General features: G+C 43.6%; 1 protein-coding gene across 1 annotated transcript in view; it reads right to left on the minus strand.

The window, feature by feature from the left end:
- The window catches only part of LVRN (laeverin), a 188877-nt gene that overhangs the window by 84610 nt on the left and 82896 nt on the right, over nucleotides 1-21371 (minus strand). The window contains exons 3-4 of the mRNA XM_068247159.1: nucleotides 19579-19718; nucleotides 5491-5617 (exon numbers count right to left, since the gene is read on the minus strand). Of these exons, the coding sequence (XP_068103260.1) occupies nucleotides 5491-5617; nucleotides 19579-19718 (267 nt within the window). The remainder of the gene's footprint in view (nucleotides 1-5490; nucleotides 5618-19578; nucleotides 19719-21371) is intronic.

Consider the following 21371-nt stretch of genomic DNA (forward strand, 5'->3'; position numbering starts at 1 on the left):
TTTACCCCCACAACCGACTTGTGAATAGGAAGAGTATAGCCTACAATGATGTGTTCTGCAGGCAAACATATATATTGAAATAATTGACCAGTCTCTTCAAACACATAGTGCCAATCCAGTTGACATTTGTCTTGAGGTTTCTCACAGGAGAGGTTTTCTAGCCGTATCTACAATATACTTTTTCAGCAACTGCAAAATGAAAAGGTTCTAGTTAAGAAAAAAGGATACCAAATTTACCGTAGGTAATGATTATACAACCTATTTTAAGTACTTTTTTTTTTTTTTTGCTGAAAAGGTCAAGTTGCTGTATCATATTAAATACCTATTGTTGCAATTGACCTTAAACAATAGAAACGGTACCTAATATCTTCTGTTTTGTAATTGTCTTATCAGGGGATAGATATTAGTCATGTTGTATAGGGGACATGGCTCTTTATTATGTGAAATTTTGAGAAGTAGTTGTGAAAGTTGTTTGCATGTTGGCTATAGTACTACTGGTTTTATTTAATAAAGTTGATGGTTATTACACTATGGCAGCCTGTTTTAGTTGACAGTGGAAATACTTCATAGGGTGTCAGAACCAAAAAGGAGGGAAGACGTGAGAGGTGGAAAGTGCAGGCTGTGGGAGAGACACCATTGCCAGGACTGTGCATTCAAGGTTGTGTATGCTGTCTGTTGGTTGGGGCAGCACAGGCAAGAAGTGAGAACAGTCCCTGTTGGTGCTGGGCACTGTGATATTAGAGGGTGGTCCTGTACAGTGCACAGTGATACATTCATGCCCGGCTGGTGGTGGACATCTGCAAGTAGCAGCCTGCACAATGAAAGTGTTATTGCCTGCATCTGAGGAATAGAAATGGAGAACATCCAGGGAAGCTGATATATCTGCCAGAAGAGCTGTATTTCTCTAGTGGTGCTGTCTCTGGGTCATGGCAGCTACCACATAAGGTAAGAGTGTGTCCTATAGGTGGAGGCTACACATCTACACATCTTGTAAAAGCAGACCACAAGGGGACTATCAGTCATTGGTGTGTTGTTTCCTTGATCTGTATATATGGTCTATGCGAAGAATTGCCGTTTTTGTTTCCTCTGAGGTTCTATACATCTAAAGGTTTGATTGAAGAATTTGGATAATTGATAAACAGTTATTGGTCACATGGACCTGCAAGTATTATTATTTTTATACAGTGGACTGTAAGACAGTGCATTATTTATGATATTATTGTTTAGTAATCTTGAATGTTCTAGTGTGGCATGTAATACAGTTGCAGCAGGCCTACAGTATAGATAGTAGGGAGAAGTTATTAGGAGTGGGGAGTGCACCAACACATTTTTACATTATTGTCCAATATAAATGTTATTTGTCTTGGCTAAGCAAGGCACTGATCACAAGGATGTTGTTTGGGGAATGGGGTAGGAGGCGTTTACTTAGTTAAAAGGAATTTTAAGGAAGGGTTTGAAGGTGGAAAGTTAAAGTGACCCTGAGATGAGGGTTTCCTAAAGTTTTATACATACCTGGGGCTTCCTCCAGCCCCCTCTGTGCAGATCGCTCCCTTGACTTGGTCTAAAGCCTTCTAGATCGTCTGGTATCAGTCCAGTTCTTCCTGGCCAGTCAGTAGTACTGGGCATGTGTGGCCAGGCCGCGTGTGCCCCGCTGCGCTCCCAGTACTACTGCACAGGCATAGAACACTCCCAGCCGCTTGGTCACACTGCACCTGCGCCGACTGGCCCAGGAGAACGGACTGATACTGGACAATCTAAAAGGGTTTAGATATATACACTTACCTAAAGGATTATTAGGAACACCTGTTCAATTTCGCATTAATGCAATTATTTAATCAACCAAACACATGGCAGTTGCTTCAGTGCATTTCGGGGTGTGGTTCTGGTCAAGACAATTTCCTGAACACCAAACTGAATGTCAGAATGGGAAAGAAAGGTGATTTAAGCAATTTTCAGCGTGGCATGGTTGTTAGTACCAGACGGGCCGGTCTGAGTATTTCACAATCTGCTCAGTTACTGGGATTTTCACGCACAACCATTTCTAGGGTTTACAAAGAATCGTGTGAAAAGGGAAAAACGTCCAGTATGCGGCAGTGCTGTGGGCGAAAACAGCAGAAGACCCCACCGAGTACCACTTATCTCCACTACAAATAGGAAAAAGAGGCTACAATTTGCACAAACTCACCAAAATTGGACAGTTGAAGACTGGAAAAATGTTGTCTGGTCTGATGAGTCTTGATAGAGTCAGAATTTGGCGTAAACAGAATGAGAACATGGATCCATCATGCTTTGTTACCACTTTGCAGGCTGGCAGTGGTGGTGTAATGGTGTGAGGGATGTTTTCTTGGCACACTTTAGGCCCCTTAGTGCCAATTGGGCATTGTTTAAATGCCACGGGCTACCTGTGCATTGTTTCTGACCATGTCGATCCCTTCATGACCACCATATACCCATCATCATGGCTACTTCCAGCAGGATAATGCACCATGTCACAAAGCTCAAATCATTTCAATTTGGTGCCTTGAACATGACAATTAGTTTACTGTACTAAAATGGCCCCCACAGTCACCAGATCTCAACCCAATAGAGCATCTTTGGGATGTGATGGAAAGGGAGCTGCCCTGGATGTGCATCCCACAAATCTCCATCAACTGCAAGATGCTATTCTATCAATATGGGCCAACATTTCTAAAGAATGCTTTCAGCACCTTGTTGAATCAATGCCACATAGAATTAAGGCAGTTCTGAACGCAAAAGGGGGTCAAACACCGTATTAGTATGGTGTTCCTAATAATCCTTTAGGTGAGTGTAGATATATAGATGTATAAATCTTTTAGCAGACCTCGTCTATGGTTCAGTTTAAGGTTAGCGGTCAGAAAGGAAATTTTTGTTTAAGTAGAGTTTTTTTGTGAGGTTGAGGTCAAAAGACCACTATCTTGAAAAAATAAAAAAAATTAAAATACATACATATAAAATGTACATTTCTACCGAAGTAAAATGCACTATAAATGATTTATTTCCTAAGCTGCTGTCAAAAAAAGTAGATAAAAGAAATCTGATTAGTCCATCTCCGATTTTGGACTAGTCCATCTCCTTGTGGGAGAGTCTCTGTATTATCTTTATTATTTACAAAAGCAATCCCTGGAAAGGATCTATATAAAGATGCTGGCCATCCTGCCTACTAGCTTGCACACTATTTTGGCAGCTGTACTCAGCAACTGCTGTTCAGTAAGTGCTTTTGTAAATAAAGAAATGCCTGAGAATTCCCCGTTAGGGAATGTATTAGTTCGAAACCTGACAGATCAGTCAGATTTTCACCACCTACTGCAAGTGACAGCGACATAGGAACAAAATAATGTATAGTGCATTTTACCCTTGAAGAAATCTACATTTTTTATTTATGTATTTTCAATTTAATTTTTTTTAGTGGTAGTTGTCCTTTAAGTGAACAACAAATGGGCAAATGTCAAAACTGCCAAAGAAACAGAGCTACATAGCTGAATACCAAAATGAATGACAATGAAATGTAGCACTGTCACATAAACCAACCTTGCTGAAATCACATACCCCCTCCTCAGGACCCTTGTATTTGTTGTTCATGACAGCAAAGTAAAGCCTGGAACCCACTAAAAAGCGCAAAGCACTATCGCAATTGCTGATTTGTGATAGCGTTTTGCAAGCGATTTTGGAAGTGATTTCCCTGCTCCTATACAATACATTAGAATGAAACGCTCCCAAAATGCTGCATGTCCTGCAATTACAATTTCCTTAACTACAATCGCTCTAGTGGAATCTGTCCCATCCATTTACGTTAGCAGACCGTTTAGGGAAATGACTAGCGATTGAAAGTGCTCCCTAAACGGTCAAAAAAAACCCCGCTCTAGTGGGTTCCAGGCCTAAGAAGTATTGATATTGATCTATGGACATTGCTAGCATTAGCAATGTATAATGAACCCATGTTTGGTAAGTTATCAAGGCTATTCTTGCAGTGTTTGAAGAGACCAGAGTAACTTGTCATCTTTATAAATTAGAAATCATATATATGACACGTCATTTTGAATAACTAACATTATGAAATTGTATTGATATAAACGGTCAGTTTAGAATGACACATCACAATAACATTGAGGCAGTATAAATAATTTGAATATAATTTTTTCTCATTGTCAAACATCTTTTAAAACTGCTAAGTAACCATTTTTCAGATTTATTATTAGGCCCCTAAATAGTTTCTTATAACCAGGGCCGGTTCTATACTTTTTGCCGCCTGAGGCAAACTTGTGAGATGGCGCCGCCCCCCTCCCCCCCATTATAATAACCCCCCAGAATAGGTAGTCTGAAGGGGGTAGCAGGCAGGAAGGGGGGCAGTGGGCACAGTGGTGGGGTCGGACCCCCCGATCTGCGCTCCCCTTCCAGCTATCAAGTGCAACAGCATAGCATGATCAAGTAGCGGGCGGGGATGACTGACCTCTTCTGCGTTCCAGCGTGTGTTTCACTTTTGTCACTTCCTGCAGTGCCGTCCAGGAAGTGACGAGAGTGGAAGAGGCAAGTCATCCCCTCCCGCTGCCTGATCATACTATGCTGCTGCACTTAATAGCTGTAGGGGGAGCGCACATCGGGGGACCCAGGTGAGGGAGGGGGTTAGACGCCCCCCCCCCCCCCCCCCGCCACTGTGCCCTCTGCCCCCCTTCCTGCCTGCTACCCCCTCCAGCTCAGCGCCCCCCCACCCATGACCAGGGGGTTCCACCCCCCGTCTTTGCCACCTGAGGAGTCCCCCTCACCCTGGTACATTGCAGAGGAGTGCTTGTTATCTCGCCTCCCACATTCCTGCTCCTCACTGATTGGCTGAGAGAAGTTCAGTGTAACACGAGGCTGAGAAGAGAAATACACCTCACCGCTCTGCAGAAGCTGCTGAAATACAATGTATGCTGTGCTTAAGAATTCCATAAAGCACAGTCTGATAAGAATAGCTCCTTGGTGCCCCCCAAGCAGCTGTCACCCCAGGCATCTGTTTTGTTCGTCTATGCTTAAAAACTGCCCTGTTGCAGAGGCTTATTAATCCAGCTTGAAGACAGCTGTTTCAGGCTTAACCTGGCCTTCATCAGTACAAAGCATGGATTAATATGGATGTATGGATTGGAGTTGAGATTTACAGAGTACCCAGTACCAAGTCAAGGCAAACCAGAACCACTGTATATCTTAGTGTAGCGAAGGTTTGTGTAAGATATAATGTTAGGGAGAGTTTCAAGCCCTCATCCCCAGGCATAGATCTACATATACATATGACAGCCTACTAGTCAAAGTGTATAGTATAACTTCTTTTTTCTTATTGTTATTATTATAGCCATAATATGTAAATATGCTCAAAATCAGATAATGTGAATTCTGTCTGTGATTATATTTACCAATTAAATCTCTGATCAAAATGCCTGTAAATAATTATAATTTTTGATATCATATGAATGTGCTGTTTGTATATTTTCTACTTACCTGTTTTTTGCAGAGGATAGGAGACATTTAGTAAATCCTCCATAAATGAAAGGATTGGTCCCACAATGCTCAGAGCATAATCTGCAGATCCGTTCTGAATCACTTCCTTCCGAGCCCAAACTCGAATCTAAATCAACGCAACAAAAGTAAAGTTACAGCAGCACCACACTTAAGCAGCAGAGATAAAGTGAGAATACATAAATGCTTGAAGATTGCCTGTATCGACATGAAATATCCTTTTCTTTTTCATTTCGCATTCAAAGTAAAGTAACGCAGTCCATTAGTTTTCGAAAAGGGCCTCTCCTGTATTATTCTGCATATGATTGGCAGGAAAACATCATAAAGGAACGTGCGGTGGGGATTATAGGTTCTCAGAATAATGCTTATAAAAGAAGCACCATCTGAATTATAAACATACATTATTCTGTAGCAGCTATGTTTAGAAAGCCTCTTATTCTTGAAGAACTACTTCCAGCCCAACTTTGGGAAAAACATTTACGGAAAGTTTATCTTCTTTTAACAGCCCCTTGTGCCCTATTGGGTTCAGGGAATTCTAGCGGGCATCGGGGATAGACAAGAATCAGTGGAACCGAGTAGTGGTACTCATCACAAGCTGGTAATTACGAGTAGCTCGAATTTTCAATCATAATCGGCATTTTTAAAGTCTAAATCATAATTCGTGATAAGCTGAGATTCCAAAGGCGATTTCGAATGCACACAGAATTGCCTTCGCATTCGACTCGTCGCCATTTTGAGTCAATTTTTAATTAAGGAAATGCTGTTTTGCATATAAATGTATTTATTTTATTTTTTTTATATGTTCAGAGTGTGGGAAATAAAAAGAAAAATGAAGTAGAGTCCCCCTCCCAAGCCTCTTTAACCCCTTGTCCCCCATGCAGGCTGGGATAGCTGGAATGCGGCCATATGGGGTTTGTTCCCACTGTCCTTCTAAACATACCCTGCAAATTTGGTGTTTCTAGCATGTACGGTGGCTGTGCTATGAAACGCTAATTATATAAATGATGACAGTTGTAATTTTGACTAGTAATTTTATACACCGTGTATTTTCGACTTGTACTCGAATTTGAATTGAAAATTCAATTCGAAATTTTGATTACGGTCAAATCGAAAGCGCATGAAGTCATAATCAAAACCACTCGTAAGTTGAAACAGGCCCTTATGCGCATCGCTAGAACCGAGTTTCCATTGTTTGAAATGAATGTTCAATTCCACAACTGCATAATGTTGCTGGGGGGGGGGGGGGGGTGCATTTATAAAGAAAATGGATACTTTGCTGCCATAAATATTTCCACCACCCCCCTCTAGCATTTTTCCCACTGCCATGCAAGGCCATCCTCTGCAGCCATGTTGCCCTACCTGCTCCCTCCTCAAATGTGCACTGACCCACTCCCACTCTCAGCAGGGGTCCCCAACCACTGGGCCGCGGCTCACTGGTGGTCCGTGGGCAGTTTTCTGATGGGCCGCGGCGGATCTGGCCTTTCTCCCATACCCCCCCCCCCCCCGCGGCCGCCGCTCCTGTTACCGCTTACTTTCTTATATTCCCCATAGCCGTTCTCCTCTTTGCAGCATCTTCAATTACAGCATCGCGTACCGCGGCTGCTGTAAAGAAGGGAAGGAAGCAGGTCAGCGGTTCCCATGGTAAAGGCGATGCATATCGCCGCTACAGGAAGCCGCTGTCCCACATCCTTCCCTTCTTTACAACAGCCGCGGGACGCGATGCTCTAATTGAAGATGCTGCAAAGAGGAGACAGCTATGGGGAATATAAGAAAGGAAGCGGCCGCCCGCTCATAAGGTAACAGGAGTGGCGGCCGCTGGAGGAAGGGGGCACCTATCCTAGCTACACTGGGGTAGCTATACTGGGGTAACTCTACTTGCTACACTGGGCTAACTGTACTGGCTATACTGGGGTAACTCTACTTGCTACACTGGGCTAACTGTACTGAGTATGCAGAGGCACAGACACGACATGTTTCCCTGAGGAAGGGCTACGCCCGAAACATGTCGTGTCTGTGCCTCTGCATACTCAATACAGTTGTTTGCTGAGCCATTGGTGTGCCGTCTCCATTCTTTTCCATTACACCTAGATACCTACTTACCTTTATACTACACTCAAAATCAGGGAAAAAGGGGAGGCTGCCCCCGCCACTAACCATACCCCCCAAACACCCCCCCCCCCCCCCCCGGGCCCCAGAGAAAAGTTTGGTCGGGATAGCGGGCCCCGGGCTGAAAAAGGTTTGGTCCCCTGCTCTACAGGACGAGTCTCCTGACTTGCATTAGTGCAGGGGGTGGGGCACAACTGCCTTGACAGGTTTCTAGCCCCAGCTCTTTCCCTATTGTAGCACACATGTATGGGGGCCTTGCTAATAACCGTAAATGTCTGCGCCATTGACTTCAATGCAATTTAAGTTCAGTTCTTCGGCAACCTGAACAATATTCAGCAGACCTGCCCATCTGTCCCCGGCCTCAGAGATTTCAGGAAGCTAATTGTTTTATTGGAGTCATTACCAAGAAGTAAACACTACCTTTTAATCAACAGAAGGAGTGGGTAATGACAACAGTTTCTTCAAAGAGATTATCTAAAGTGAATGTGTCAAGATAGCATCTCTGACTTCTACAAATAAGGACTGTGAGAAGGGGTGGAGGGAACATGGCAGCTTCTATGCCAGGAGAAATTCCAGTGAAAGAAAGGGTGCTTAGTTCCCTTTAAAGCATACCTGAACTCAGAATTCCTCTCTGCTCTAAAAGTTTAAGCAACAGAATAATAACCTTAAAGAAAAACATTTTTATGTTACAGCTGATATAAATCCTGCAATAAATCTGCAGTGTCTACTTCCTGCTTTCATGGAATCAGATATACGGTTAACACCCTGTGTTTACATATTAGTTGCTCTGCGGATTCCTGTGCTGACACAGCTGAGAAATCAATGCTTAATCACAGATGAGGGAGAATTAGACAGGCTAAATTCTCTAAATACATACAGGGTGGATTTCTCTGTTTTCCTTCTGTCCTGTGCAAAAGTTCAGGTCCACTTAAATATAAATGTTTTTACACAGTACAAATAAGTGTAGCAAGGTAATTTTCTCTCAGTATGACTGTAATATCCAATATGTTGGATGTACAACACGCGACAAAGAATATCCGAACACTTTAATGGGGGTAATCGATGTTTAACCACTTCACCACTGAGGGGTTTTACCCCCTGACCACCAGAGCAATTTTCACCTTTCAGCGCTCCGTCCATTCATCCGTCTATAACTTTATTATTACTTATCGCAATGAAATGAACTATATCTTGTTTTTTCCACCACCAATTAGGCTTTCTTTAGGTGGGACATTATGCCAAGAATTATTTTATTCTAAATGTGTTTTAATGGGGAAAATAGGAAAAAATGTGGGAAAAAATTATTATTTTCAGTTTTCGGCCATTATAGTTTTTAAATAATGCATGCTACTGTAATTAAAACCCATGAAATTTATGTGCCCATTATTCCCGATTATAAAACCGTTTAAATTATGTCCCTATCACAATGTTTGGCCCCAATATTTTATTTGGAAATAAAGGTGCATTTTTTTCAGTTTTGCGTCCATCCCTAATTACAAGCCCGTAGTTTATAAAGTAACAGTGTTATACCCTCTTGACATAAATATTTAAAAAGTTCAGTCCCTAAGGTAACTATTTATGTTTTTTTTTTATTGTATATATTTTTTTTTTTTTTAAATTACAAAAAAAAAAATTGGGGAGTGTAGGAGGTAATGAGTTAATTTATTATGTAAAACAATTTATTTGTATGTGTAAAATGCATTAGGGTGTAGTTTACTATTTGGACACAAGATGGCCACAGTGAGTATGTTTACATGCGACCTGTAAGCGACCGGAAGGACGCTTACAGGTAGCAGTAGGAGGCTGGGAGACTCACAATGATCGCGCTGTTTCTGAAAGAAGCAGCAGATCATTGCGGGGGCTTAGATCAACGAACGGGAATGGATTTTCCCGTTCATTGATCTCCGGGGAAGCGGGCGGCGGCGTGCACAAGCGGCGGGTGCACGCGCACGAGCGGCGGTAGCGCGGACAGCGGCGGGAGCGCGGAAGGTACGGATTTCTCCGTCCCTGGTTTTTTAGGAGGGAAAAAAGGGACGGAGAAATTCGTACCGCCGGGGGTAAAGTGGTTAAAGAATATGTCATATGTTACCCATGTGTCCAGTGTTTCTAAACACTTTCTATATACTCATAAGGGAGACATGTCTAGCTTTACATTTTGTGGGATTGAACGCATTATACATCCACCTAGAGGCGGAGATATCCTTAAACTACTTTTGAGAAAAGAGGCTTTTTGGATCTGGAAACTGGGTACACGTGTCCCTTTGGGTTTAAATGCAAAATCAGACGTCAGTATGTTTTATTGAGGTTTTTTCCTCATTACTTAGATGACAGTATTTGCTCTATGACAACACAGGTTTCTTTCCATAGGGAGTGTTGCTTTAACCTCCCTGGCGGTTAATTTTTTTTTTTCAAATGGGCAAAAAACCTTTTTTGTTTTTGTTTTTGTTTCATGTAAAGCTACCAGAGTGGTAGCTACATGAAACACCACTAGAGGGCGCATGTGGCCCTCTAGTGCGATCGTCGCCGGCATCAATAGCAAACGGGGGAGCGCGTATATAACGCGTTCCCCTGTTTGGCTTCTCCTGTCGCCATGGCGACGATCGGCATGACGTCATGGACGTCAGCCGACGTCCTGACGTCAGGCGCACTCGATCCAGCCCATAGCGCTGCCCGGAACTCATTGGTCCGGGCAGCGCAGGGCTCTGGCGGGGGGGCCCTCTTCTGCCGCTGCGTGCGGGCGATCGCCGCAGAGCGGCGGCAGTCAAGCTGTGCGCGCAGCTAGCAAAGTGCTAGCTGCGCGCACAGCACTTTACATGGTGAAAATCGCCCCACCAGGGGCTGAGATATCTCCCTGCGCGGCATAGCCCGAGCTCAGCTCAGGCTTACCGCCAGGGAGGTTAAATGACAGTCTAGAATTTATAATAGGATTGTGTCATTACTACTCATGATATGCAGGCTTTTTCTATCTGGTGCATGTTTTTACTATGTGTATGTACATTTTTAACAGTTATTTTGTGTATGCTATTGATGCCAATACTTCACAGTTTTATTAAAAGTATGTACCTTTAAGATTCAGAGGCACACCCATAGGGAGTGTCTACTTGTCTCTATATATCAGAATCAGAATCATTTATTTCGCCAAGTACAACGTGAGTTGTACCCGGAATTGATTTTGGCACATATATACCATGTGATACATTTGTATGTGAGCTATGATTAAGGAGCCATTCTTGCTCCGATACGCGTGAGCTTTTTACCTGTATTCTGAGATGCTGGATTTGGAATAAAGAATTTTCTATTTTTTCACCTTACTCATTGGTGCAGCGGGATTTTCTTGTGTAAAATTCTCAGTATGAGTACATGTAGTCGAACAGACCCAAACTTTTCTTTCTTGTCTTACTTTTTTAATTTGTCCAATACATTTGCTCAATTTTGACACCAAGAAAATTATATTGTAACTCCAGCCACAGAAAAGGGCCCAAACATATTTCAGTGTGACCAGGCTGAAATCAAATAGTGTATAATGAAATGTAATTGCTTTCATTAGAGCCGCCAATTACAGCCTGAATGCTGCTGTTCACAAGTTCTATGCTGAGATCTCTGAACTGAATTATTCCTCACATCATTTCTGAATGAGCAGGTCAGAAGAATTTATAATGGTGTCACCTTATCTGCTTGTGTCTGATTGTGTGTATACAATGGTAATCTGTTCATTCAGTGAGTAGAGGCGCACCGCCCTTGATCCAGGTGGACTGAGACACCATAGTGACTTAGGGAAGTATACAACACAACAGGAGAGGCGGGGTCATCCTGCAGTCTGCTAAACACGCCTATAGTTGTTGTATAATAAAGCTGGCCATACACTGGCCCGATTTGCCGCCGTTTCGACAGCAGATTCGATCACTGGGATCGAATCTGCTGCCAATCGTTCGCGCTACACGCCGAATTTCGATCCATTTCGTCCGATCCTGTAGATCACTCCGTGCGGAAAATTACCGTCGATCGCCCGTGGGTAGGGAGCGCGTCGCTAGCAGCGTTCGAGTGCCCGACGACCGACGCAATAGAGCGGCAATACATTACCTGCTCCGCCGGCGCGACTACCCCCGGTCACCGCTGCTCCGTGTCCGCGCTGGTCTCCGGCATGCTACAGTTCCTCCTGCCCGGCAGGAAGTTTAAACAGTAGAGGGCGCTCTACTGTTTAAACTTCCTGCCGAGCAGGAAGAAGTAAAGCATGCCGGACCTGAAGACCAGAGCGGAGACGGAGCAGCGGTGACCGGGGGCAGTCGCACCAGCGGAGCAGGTAATGTATGCGGGCGGGGGGAGCGGCGGCAGTACCACCACCACCACAACAGATTGTGAACGGTTTCAGGCTGAAATCGGTTCACAATCTGTTTGCAGTAAAGGAAGCCATATGATCCCTCTCTGATCAGATTCGATCAGAGAGGGATCTATCTGTTGGTCGAATCTGATGGCAAATTGACCAGTGTTGACCTTAAGCAGTGCTCTCCAACCCTGTTCTCAAGGCCCACCAGCAGTGCATGTTTTGTGGAAATCCACAAAGGCAGGTAATCAGCTCTGCTGAGAAACTAATTGTGGTTTTCTGCAAAACATATACTGTTGGTTGGCCTTAAACGGGTTCTGTGGAGTCCCGTAATAAACAGAAACAGAAACTTACCTGGGGCTTCTATCAGCCCCCTGTAGCTGTAATGTCCCGCGCTGTCCTCCTCCAATCACTCCTTCCCTGCTTCCGTTCCTGGTCCAATTACGCATGTGACACGTCTGCGCGGCCGTGGCCACGCACTTGCACGCTCCCGCTCGCGTCTCCAGGAGTTTACTGCGCAGGCGCAGTACAATAAAGCCTCGTACTGCTTCTGAGCAGTAAGCTCTAAGAGGCGGGAGCTTGCATTTTTCATCTTGTTAGACGAATATTTGCCCTGTGCCGATGGCGGGGAACGAGTGATCAGAGGAGGACGGCGCAGGACATTACAGCTACAGGGGACTGATAGAAGCCCCAGGTAAGTGTCTGTTTATGTTTATTACGGGACTCCACAGAACCCAATTTAAGGACAGGATTGGGGATCACTGTTATATGGTGTAGAAACCCTGGCAGAGGTCATGTGACTAGTGTTTTAGTGATAATAAAACAGATACTTTAGCTGTTACAACTTGCAGACCACAGTTCTCTTGGCCATTTAAGGACCAGATACTTTTTTTCTTAAAGAGAACCCGAGGTGGGTTCTAAGAATCCAATTAGCACACAGAGGCTGGGTCTGCATATAATACCCAGCCTCTGTTGCTATACGGTTTGCCCCAGTCTCCCCCCTTTGCTCTGCTGTGCCCCCATAAATCAATCGCCGTGCTGGCGACATACAGTGTGTCGCCAGCCGGCTGTTTACATCTGAAGTGTCAGTCAGCAAACAGTATAGCAACAGAGACTGGGTATTATATGCAGACCCAGCCTCTGTGTGCTAATTGGAGTCTTAGAACCCACCTCGGGTTCTTAAGAACAAGCAGTGCTCACAGTGCGCACCTTCATCCCTCCCACCCTAGCCGTCACACACTGATTGCTAAGAGGCACCCCCCCCCTCCCCCCGCGAAACCTTAATCTCTAGTTATATGGCTTGCAGTCACTGCCATGTATCCCCTTTTCTTATTTATGTCTGCTTAAAACACAACAGGGGAATGATAGCTGAGTGAGTTGTGCGCCCCCTCCTACACTGCGCCCCGAGGCTGGAGCCTCTCTCGCCTCTGCCTTGGCCCGGCCCTGCCTGATCAAGATACGGAGCTCTACTGCCAGCAGAATGAGTGGGCTGCAGTGAATACAGAGTGGTGAGAGTATCTGTACGGGTCTTTACGGCGAGAGTCGGTGTCACGATGGCATGAGGGAGACAGGTATGTGCAACACCTCTATATACACATTCTCACATCGGAATTCCTTTAAGGCTCCCTGCACACTGCAAATCCGTTTTCCGATTCCGATTCCGTTTCCGATTCCGATTCCGTTTCCGATTTTCCTTGAATACATTCAACAGAAAAACGGATCAAAAAACGCAGCATGCAGTTAAGATTAAAAATCTGAATCGGAATCGGATGTAAAAACAGATTAAAAAGCGGAATCGGAATCTGAAATGCCTAAGGCCTCTTGCACACTGCATGCATTTCAGATTCCGATTCCGCTTTTTAATCTGTTTTTACATCCGATTCCGATTCAGATTTTTAATCTTAACTGCATGCTGCGTTTTTTGATCCGTTTTTCTGTTGAATGTATTCAAGGAAAATCGGAAACGGAATCGGAATCGGAAAACGGATTTGCAGTGTGCAGGGAGCCTAACTGTTAATTGTCCAGTCATCCCTGCACATTAGGTTTTTGTTTCTTTTTACCTGATAGAATTCCTCTAAGCCCCCTCCATTCTCCTGCTGGCAGCTCTGAAATTTTTGGGACTGGAGCAACAGGGACATGGATTGCACATGCACAGTTCCATCCGCACATGCTCCATGATCACCTTCCTGTTGGTGGGAGCATCTGTGCATGCACAGAAATTGATCTTGGAGGGTGCGTACGATGTACCCATGCATGAGAAGAGCTGCTAGCAGGAGAATGGAGGGGGCTCAGAGGACGCAGAGGTGACCTGCTGGACTACGGGGGGCTGGAAGAAGCCCCAGGAAAGTTAAAATCCATTTTTTAACTTTAGTTCAGGTGTGCTTTTCTGTCCAACCTGATCATGCACCTCCATTACTGTGCACCCATGCTATGCATCTGAGTGAACCTTACTTGCCTAATCTCCATGCTCCCCTCCAGTGACTGACTAAGCATTACCTTGTACTCATACTGTGCTGTGTGATCTGGTTTTCTTGTATTCCTGTAATGTCATTTTGCTGTATGTCACCCCTAAATATTGTCTGTAACCTAAATTAATGTACAGCGCTGCGTAATATGTTGGCGCTTTATAAATACAATAAATAAATAAATAAACAAACAAGTGACACCCATGCTAACCTAGAAATAAAAAGCACGTATATAAGTAGATAAATACTAGTTCTACTTACATAACAGATGTATTGTGCTATCCACGTTATGATTCCTGTGAATTTTATAAAGGAAAAGCAGAGAATCCTATTCTAGGCAGTTTCCATTTTTGTTACCTTTGACCTCCTGACCATTTCCTCCCTCACTTTTTTTCTACTGTTGCCAATTGTGTATTCGTTACCCGCCCTCCTCCCGGAGTCTTCAGACACTCCCACTGAGGTCTGTACTAGGAAGTGCACTGTCTTATGTCATTAGAAGGAGGGGGAAATAAAGGGAAGAGGAGGAATATGTTATAGATAAAAAGATCCCCCAGCATGCAACTTTTTGGCAATGGCAAGGGCCAGTGCTGCTAAGGTTTGTGATAACATCAAACCATAACAGCAGATTTTTTTTTTTTGAAAGTTTTGAATGCAGGATTAGCATCTTTATCACTCAATACACTCAGACCAGTTGCTGTTGAAATTTTATTTTTATGGTTGCAATCCCGCTTTAACAAATCACTGAAATAGAGTTTCGTATATTCTAAATGAGTCTTTAACGTCAGTTTCCCAAATTCAGAGTGGATCATTCAACTCAAAACAGAGAAAGATGAAAAAGTAAAATGTTTTAAAAACATAAATTCTCTGCTATTGAAGTGAAAATATTCACTCTTCAGAAAAACTATTCAGAGCTCATTTACAGCACAAACTTTGACATCTGCTACCCAAGCATTTTTATTGATGTGTTATTTAAAGCAGGGGTTTGGCAATATTCAGATCACTGCACTCACCCTACTGCTCTCTGCAGGACCGATATAAATATTTCTGTTGCTTTGATGTGTATGTCCTTCATCTCTGTGCCTGCAAGAAAAGGCAGCCTTTTTATGGATTTGCCTTACAACAATGTGAACTATCAGTGTAGACGGAAGAGCATTGCGGGTTGTGCAGTGTTTTAACTAAGCAAGTTCTTTCAGTGCAGGGTATAAGGAAACCATTCATTTCATCATGCCCATAGACTCTGGATAATCTGCAGCAGAAAAGCCAACAGCTACTAAATCTTTTCAGTCTTTAATGCCCGACTGGTATTTCCCCAAAACGTAATTCTCCAGTGGCACTTTTTGCACACTTATTCAGCTGGATAGGGTTAGGGTTAGTACTGGTAAGGCTGTTGCCTTTGATGTGGAATGTGAGCCCTTTGAAAAGGGCTTGAATCCCAGCTCATGCCAGTATGTCAGGCAGTAAGGAGTCTTCGGGCAAGGCTCCCTAATGATCCAGGTTTCCAGTGGAACGAACCTTAAGTGGCTGCAGCCCTGGTGCTTTGAGTCCGCCATGGGGAAAAGCGCAATGTAAATGTTCTGTGTCTTATCTTGTCTAGGGTTGCAAGGCAAGACTCATTAACACTGCAGGATGGCCTCTTGAACATGTCCCAGTGGCTGCAGTTCTTGAGCGCTTTGAGTATGACAGGAGAAAAGCGCTATACAAATGTTTTGATTATTATTTTTATTATAACTACCACCTTGGTTTTAGCCTTTCCACGTTGTACAATTAACAAGCTGACACATCATTGCATTCCAGCGGTTCTGGAGGTGTGACTAGCTTACAGGAAAAACAAGGGATAATTTGCATATTGAGCAGTGATGCATCGTGGGAAACATCATATGCTCACTCCAACCTGAATTATTGCAAACTCCTTTTGTTTTAAGAAGGCAAACTTTTGTTTTGCTCGGTGAATATATGGGATCGATACACTGAACTTACACATTATATGCTTTAAAGTCAATGGGAACCGTAATCTAAAAAAAAAAAAACTAGATACTTACCTAAGGAGAGGGAAGGCTCTGGGTCCTAATGAAATTTCCCTTTCCTTTCCCGATGCCCTCAGTGCAGAGCTTTCCCTTTTTAATCGCCCGCCGTGGAGGACTTTGGAAGTCTTTGGGAGTCCTCCCGAAGACAGGTGGCTCCATACTGCGCATGCTCGATTGCGTGATAGAGTGCACCCGCGTGTGCACAGCATGGAGCGGCCCATCTTCGAGAGCACTCTGGCTCCCGAAGACTTCCCGAAGCCTCCCTTCAGTTGCCAAGACAGCAAAATTTGACCAATCTGGTTGAATGCTGCTATGGGGATCCTGCGCTGGCAACGGGAGAGGAGACGGAGGGCTCATTAGTACCCAGAAACTTCCCTCTGCTTAGGTAAGTATCTGGTATTTTTTTAGGTTACGGTTCCCATTGACTTTAACTAATTTGAACATGCAGAATTGCCAAAGTTAAGATCAGAATTATATGATTGATGTTCAACACACATGCCCCATACGTATTTTCCTCCTCCAACCAAGTGGTATGCTAAGGTAAATTGATTGCTAGTATTATTGTGTGAATACACCATCATCATTTTGGATATGGCTCTTGGCTCCACCAGTGTTATCACTTTAATGAAGGAACTAAACGTTAGTATCAGTTAAGGCTAAGCATCAGGGGCGTTTTTAGGCATAGGCATTACAGGCTACTGCCTGGAGTGCAATTGGTCCTGGGGGGTGCTATGCCCCTGATTAAGTCCTGCCCCCAAACAAAGCCACACTTCCCAAGCAAAGTCAAACCCCTACAGGTGTTTGTACCTCCTTCTGTCCCCTTATGCCTCTTTCTGTCTCCTTGTGCCACCTTCAGTCCCCTTGTGCCACCTCTGCCCCCTGTGTGTCCCTTTGTCCCCCTGTGCCTTCTTCTGTCTCCCATTGTGCCTCTTTCTGTCTCCCTTTGTGCCTTCTTCTTAATGAGTGGTGAGCGGACAGGGGGAAGCACAGCACTGGACTCTGCATTTATACACTAAGCTGGGGTAGTGCAGGAAAGGGGTGTGCAACGACATGTGACAGGATTGGTGGGTTGTTTGTATCTCAGGGACTCCCTGAGTGTGCTGGGGGGGGGGGGGCACACAGAGCTTCTTGTCTGAAGTGACAAAAAGGCTAGAAACACCCCTGTTAAGCATTGATCAGAAGGTTTGGAGTTAGATTTAGAGGTACAGGAAGGTTTAAAATTAAAGTTACAAGGTCAAGCTTAGACATTGGGAAGATTTTTTTTTCTTTTTAAGTGGGATTAAACTCCCTAAGCTAAATTGTAAGTACTTATTCTCAGGTACATAAAATGACATTTAAAAGTTGCTGGATAGTGTTCTGGTTAAGGGCTCTGTCTGTGACATGGGAGACCAGGGTTTGAATCCTGGCTAGGGTCAGTACCTATTCAGTAAGAAGGCTTGGGCAAGTCTTGAGCGCAGCAGTGGCTGCAGTTCTTAAACGCTTTGAGTCCGACAGGAGAAAAGCGCTATACAAATGTTAGGATTATTATTATTAAAAGCTGTGTGCAAAAACATTTACTTTCAATGCAGACAGCTGTACAAGTTTATAGAACTCTTCTAAATCCTGATAATTGGCAAATGTAATCATTGCCAGCCACAGGAGAAGCCCTCTGCCTGGTCTCTTCACTCTGCCCCCCCCCCCCCCCCAGGGAGGGGAGGGGAGCAAAGTGGTAAGACCAGGCAGTGAGCAGGCCACATACTCCAAATATGGTATTAGCACTGAAGCAAAGTGCACCTAAACAACACATGCCCTAAAGAATCATTGATTAACAACCTATAATATAATTACTGTGAAACGGACACTTTTACTTTTTTTATTAAAATCAGCACAAAACACATTTTTCCCATTATTTTTACTTTCCTGTAATGTTCAATCAATATATGTTATGGTACCAAACACAAGCCCAGTCTGCCCCTAACATCAGGGCCGGTTCACCCATGAGGCAGGTGAAACAATTTCCTTTAGGCGGCAAGTCCAGGGGGCGAAACCCGCCAGGCCGTGGGTGCGGGGGGCCGCCGAGCTGGAGGGGGGTCGGATCCCCCCTCCCTCACCTGGGTCCTTGGACCTGCGCTCCCCCTCTAGCTTTGCAGCAGCAGCAGGGCTTTAATAAGACGCAGCGGACAGTGGACAGCATTGCAGGAAGTGACGACAGTGGAACACACGCTGGAATGTGGAAGAGGTGAGTCATCCTCACCCGCTGCCTCTTATTAATACACTGCTGCTGCTGCATTTTAAAAGCTAGAGGGGGAGTGCAGATCGAGGACCCAGGGGAGGGAGGGGGCATCCAGTCCCCCTCCCCGCCACTCTGCCTAATACCCCAATCCTGCCCGCTTTCTCCATTTGAGTGCATCTGTGTCATGTTTCTTCACCTAACTGACACTCAGTACTGTCAGATGAATACTGACATCTACTGTATAAGTGGCAGGTACATGGGAAATAATATGTTTACAGTGCATTTTACTTTAGGACAGATGAATATCCCACAAGTGTGTAAGCCTGCACACGCATTTTCAATTATTATTTTTTTTTTTTATTCTTGGTTGATTGGAGGGTTCTTAAACACTGGAACCCGGACAATGGCCAACTTCCTTTAGTCTATTAATCTGGACAAATACTATCCTTTTCCAGAAAATAAAAAAAAAATGTAAAAACGTTTTTGCTTATTTTTGGTCTTCTTATAGTGTGGTGCAGCTATTCATAGTTCAGTCAACAGGTTGGATTCATTTGTAACCAGCCTATGTTTGTCCAGAGTACAATAGAAAAAGCAGATCAGTGAGCTAGTTATGCTTCCTGGCTTTCTGTCTATCTGAGCTGAACTACCTGAATTAAAAGACTGGCTCAGAATAATTACACATCTTCTGGTAGGTAACAGACTTCACACATACGGTATGTATTTCTTTTTGCCTAGCGAATGGCCTTAACAGTAACAGATGCATCAGAGTGTATCCATTCTATGTCCTCATACCACAATGCACACAATCAATGCATTGAACCGCTAGATGTATTTTTGAACATGCTAGGGCTTTAGAACAATAAATCTTGACTTTGTGAGTAGTTTATAATAGCCGATCAATGCTGCTAACGAGCTTCATTAACTTTAAAAGATGATCCTTACCTCATTACCTCTTACTGTTGTGCTGACGTAATCGAAGTCACATACCACAAAGGCAGTGATATAGGTGGACATTTTCAGTGTAGTGTTGAATGTGGTGACCTTCCATTCTGTTCCATTTGCATCTTTTCTTTCAGACACAGCTAGAGAAGATGAATTTAGTTTAGTATAGAAATATTTAAACTAATGCAGGTTTGATGGATCTAAAAGCACAGTCTATTAAACCTTTAAGAGAGATATGAGCTTATGGTTATTATTGTTTTTGTCAAGTACCTTGTTACGTAAAAATGCATAGTAAAAGCATTCCGTTATTTTCTTTGATTTCGCTTTTTCTTCACTTTGCCTACTTTTTATCTAATTCTGATGTCCATTAATGCTACCCCTAGTGGGCAATGATACTGTGTACAATGCAACAAGCTGTGGCAATCAATCATAAATCATCTTAATTGTAGTAAACTAAAATCAGAATGGTTTATATGGGCAAATTTACGTACATTAACACTATTTTTACAAACCCTCTCTGAATATATTCTTGATGATGGGCAGCTGTATGTATGTTCTGGCCCCCAGCAGTCTGAAGTATGTTGACCTCGGCCCTTGACTGAAAAAGTTTGGGGACCCCTGTTGTATAGCATAGGAGTTATGGTGATGAAACCACGAGAATTCTGTTACCATGAAATTCAGATGATAGTTTCATCAGGATACAGGACTGTGTAAAATGTTTTCAGTATTTAGATACACACTTCAGTAAGTTATGGTGGAATGTGTTGATCCATTGCTCATAACTTGTCCTTTAGGTGTGCAGCTCCTGCTTTGAGACACATTATCTCCTGGCTTTGTTTCCTCCTCAGTTTTCTATGTTTTAGGTCTGATAAACAGATATATGTAAAATATACATTTTCTAAAAGTTATATTTGCTTTTTGTTAACTGTTATTATTTAGTAAGACCAATAATGAAAGAAGGTAGTTGTTATTAGTGGAAGTGTGGTGGGGGAGTGACTGGAGATGTGTTAAGGTGCGACAAGAGGTGTGTTGGTGATCTTGCTGCAGTCATCTGTGACCAGATGTGTATGTGGGGAGGGGGGCAACTGGAGGAGTAGTGGTTTTATGAATGTAGATGTGTGGGATGGTATGGTAACAATGTCACTGAAGGTATAATAGAATTGTGACTTTAGGTATAGTGGTGTTCTGACTGAAGAAATGGGGTATTGCCTTATAGCCCGATTTTTACACGTAATTCCAAAAATCCAGACAAACATTTGTCTGTACTTATTCTAAACAAGTGGACCCTCCGTGGCCCCGAAACATCTGTGTTGACTTATACATTGAAGAATAAACTGCTTCTGCATTAAGATGTGGTGTGCTAACCTACTTTGGACTTTTGCTTGTTTGGATGAGTTTCGTTGCTAAGCACCCTGGTTATGCATCCCACCTTTGTAAAGGTGTGCCACTCCCAACTTACCACTTGATTTTTTACATTCAAAGTTGTCCCGCTTTCATATATACCGTAGTTTACCTTTTAACAGACATCTGCACTGTGCACAATGTATTGAAGTATTTTTTTGCATGGATACAAATTCAACCCACTTTAGTTCAAATTGGAGCTTAATGCCTCCAACAGTCGGGATGAAAGTACGGCAAGCTCAGCAAACTTTTCCCATAATACCCTGGTCTAAAAAAATGAAATGGCTGGTGATGACTAGGTTAGGGCCTGTTTCCATTAGCTGCGATTCGATGCGGCTACATAGCCGTATAGCACCGCGGGTGTCCTGAGCTCAATGCACGGCAATGGAACA

This window comes from Hyperolius riggenbachi, chromosome 1 (assembly GCF_040937935.1).
Source record: "Hyperolius riggenbachi isolate aHypRig1 chromosome 1, aHypRig1.pri, whole genome shotgun sequence".
Classification (NCBI taxonomy): domain Eukaryota; kingdom Metazoa; phylum Chordata; class Amphibia; order Anura; family Hyperoliidae; genus Hyperolius; species Hyperolius riggenbachi.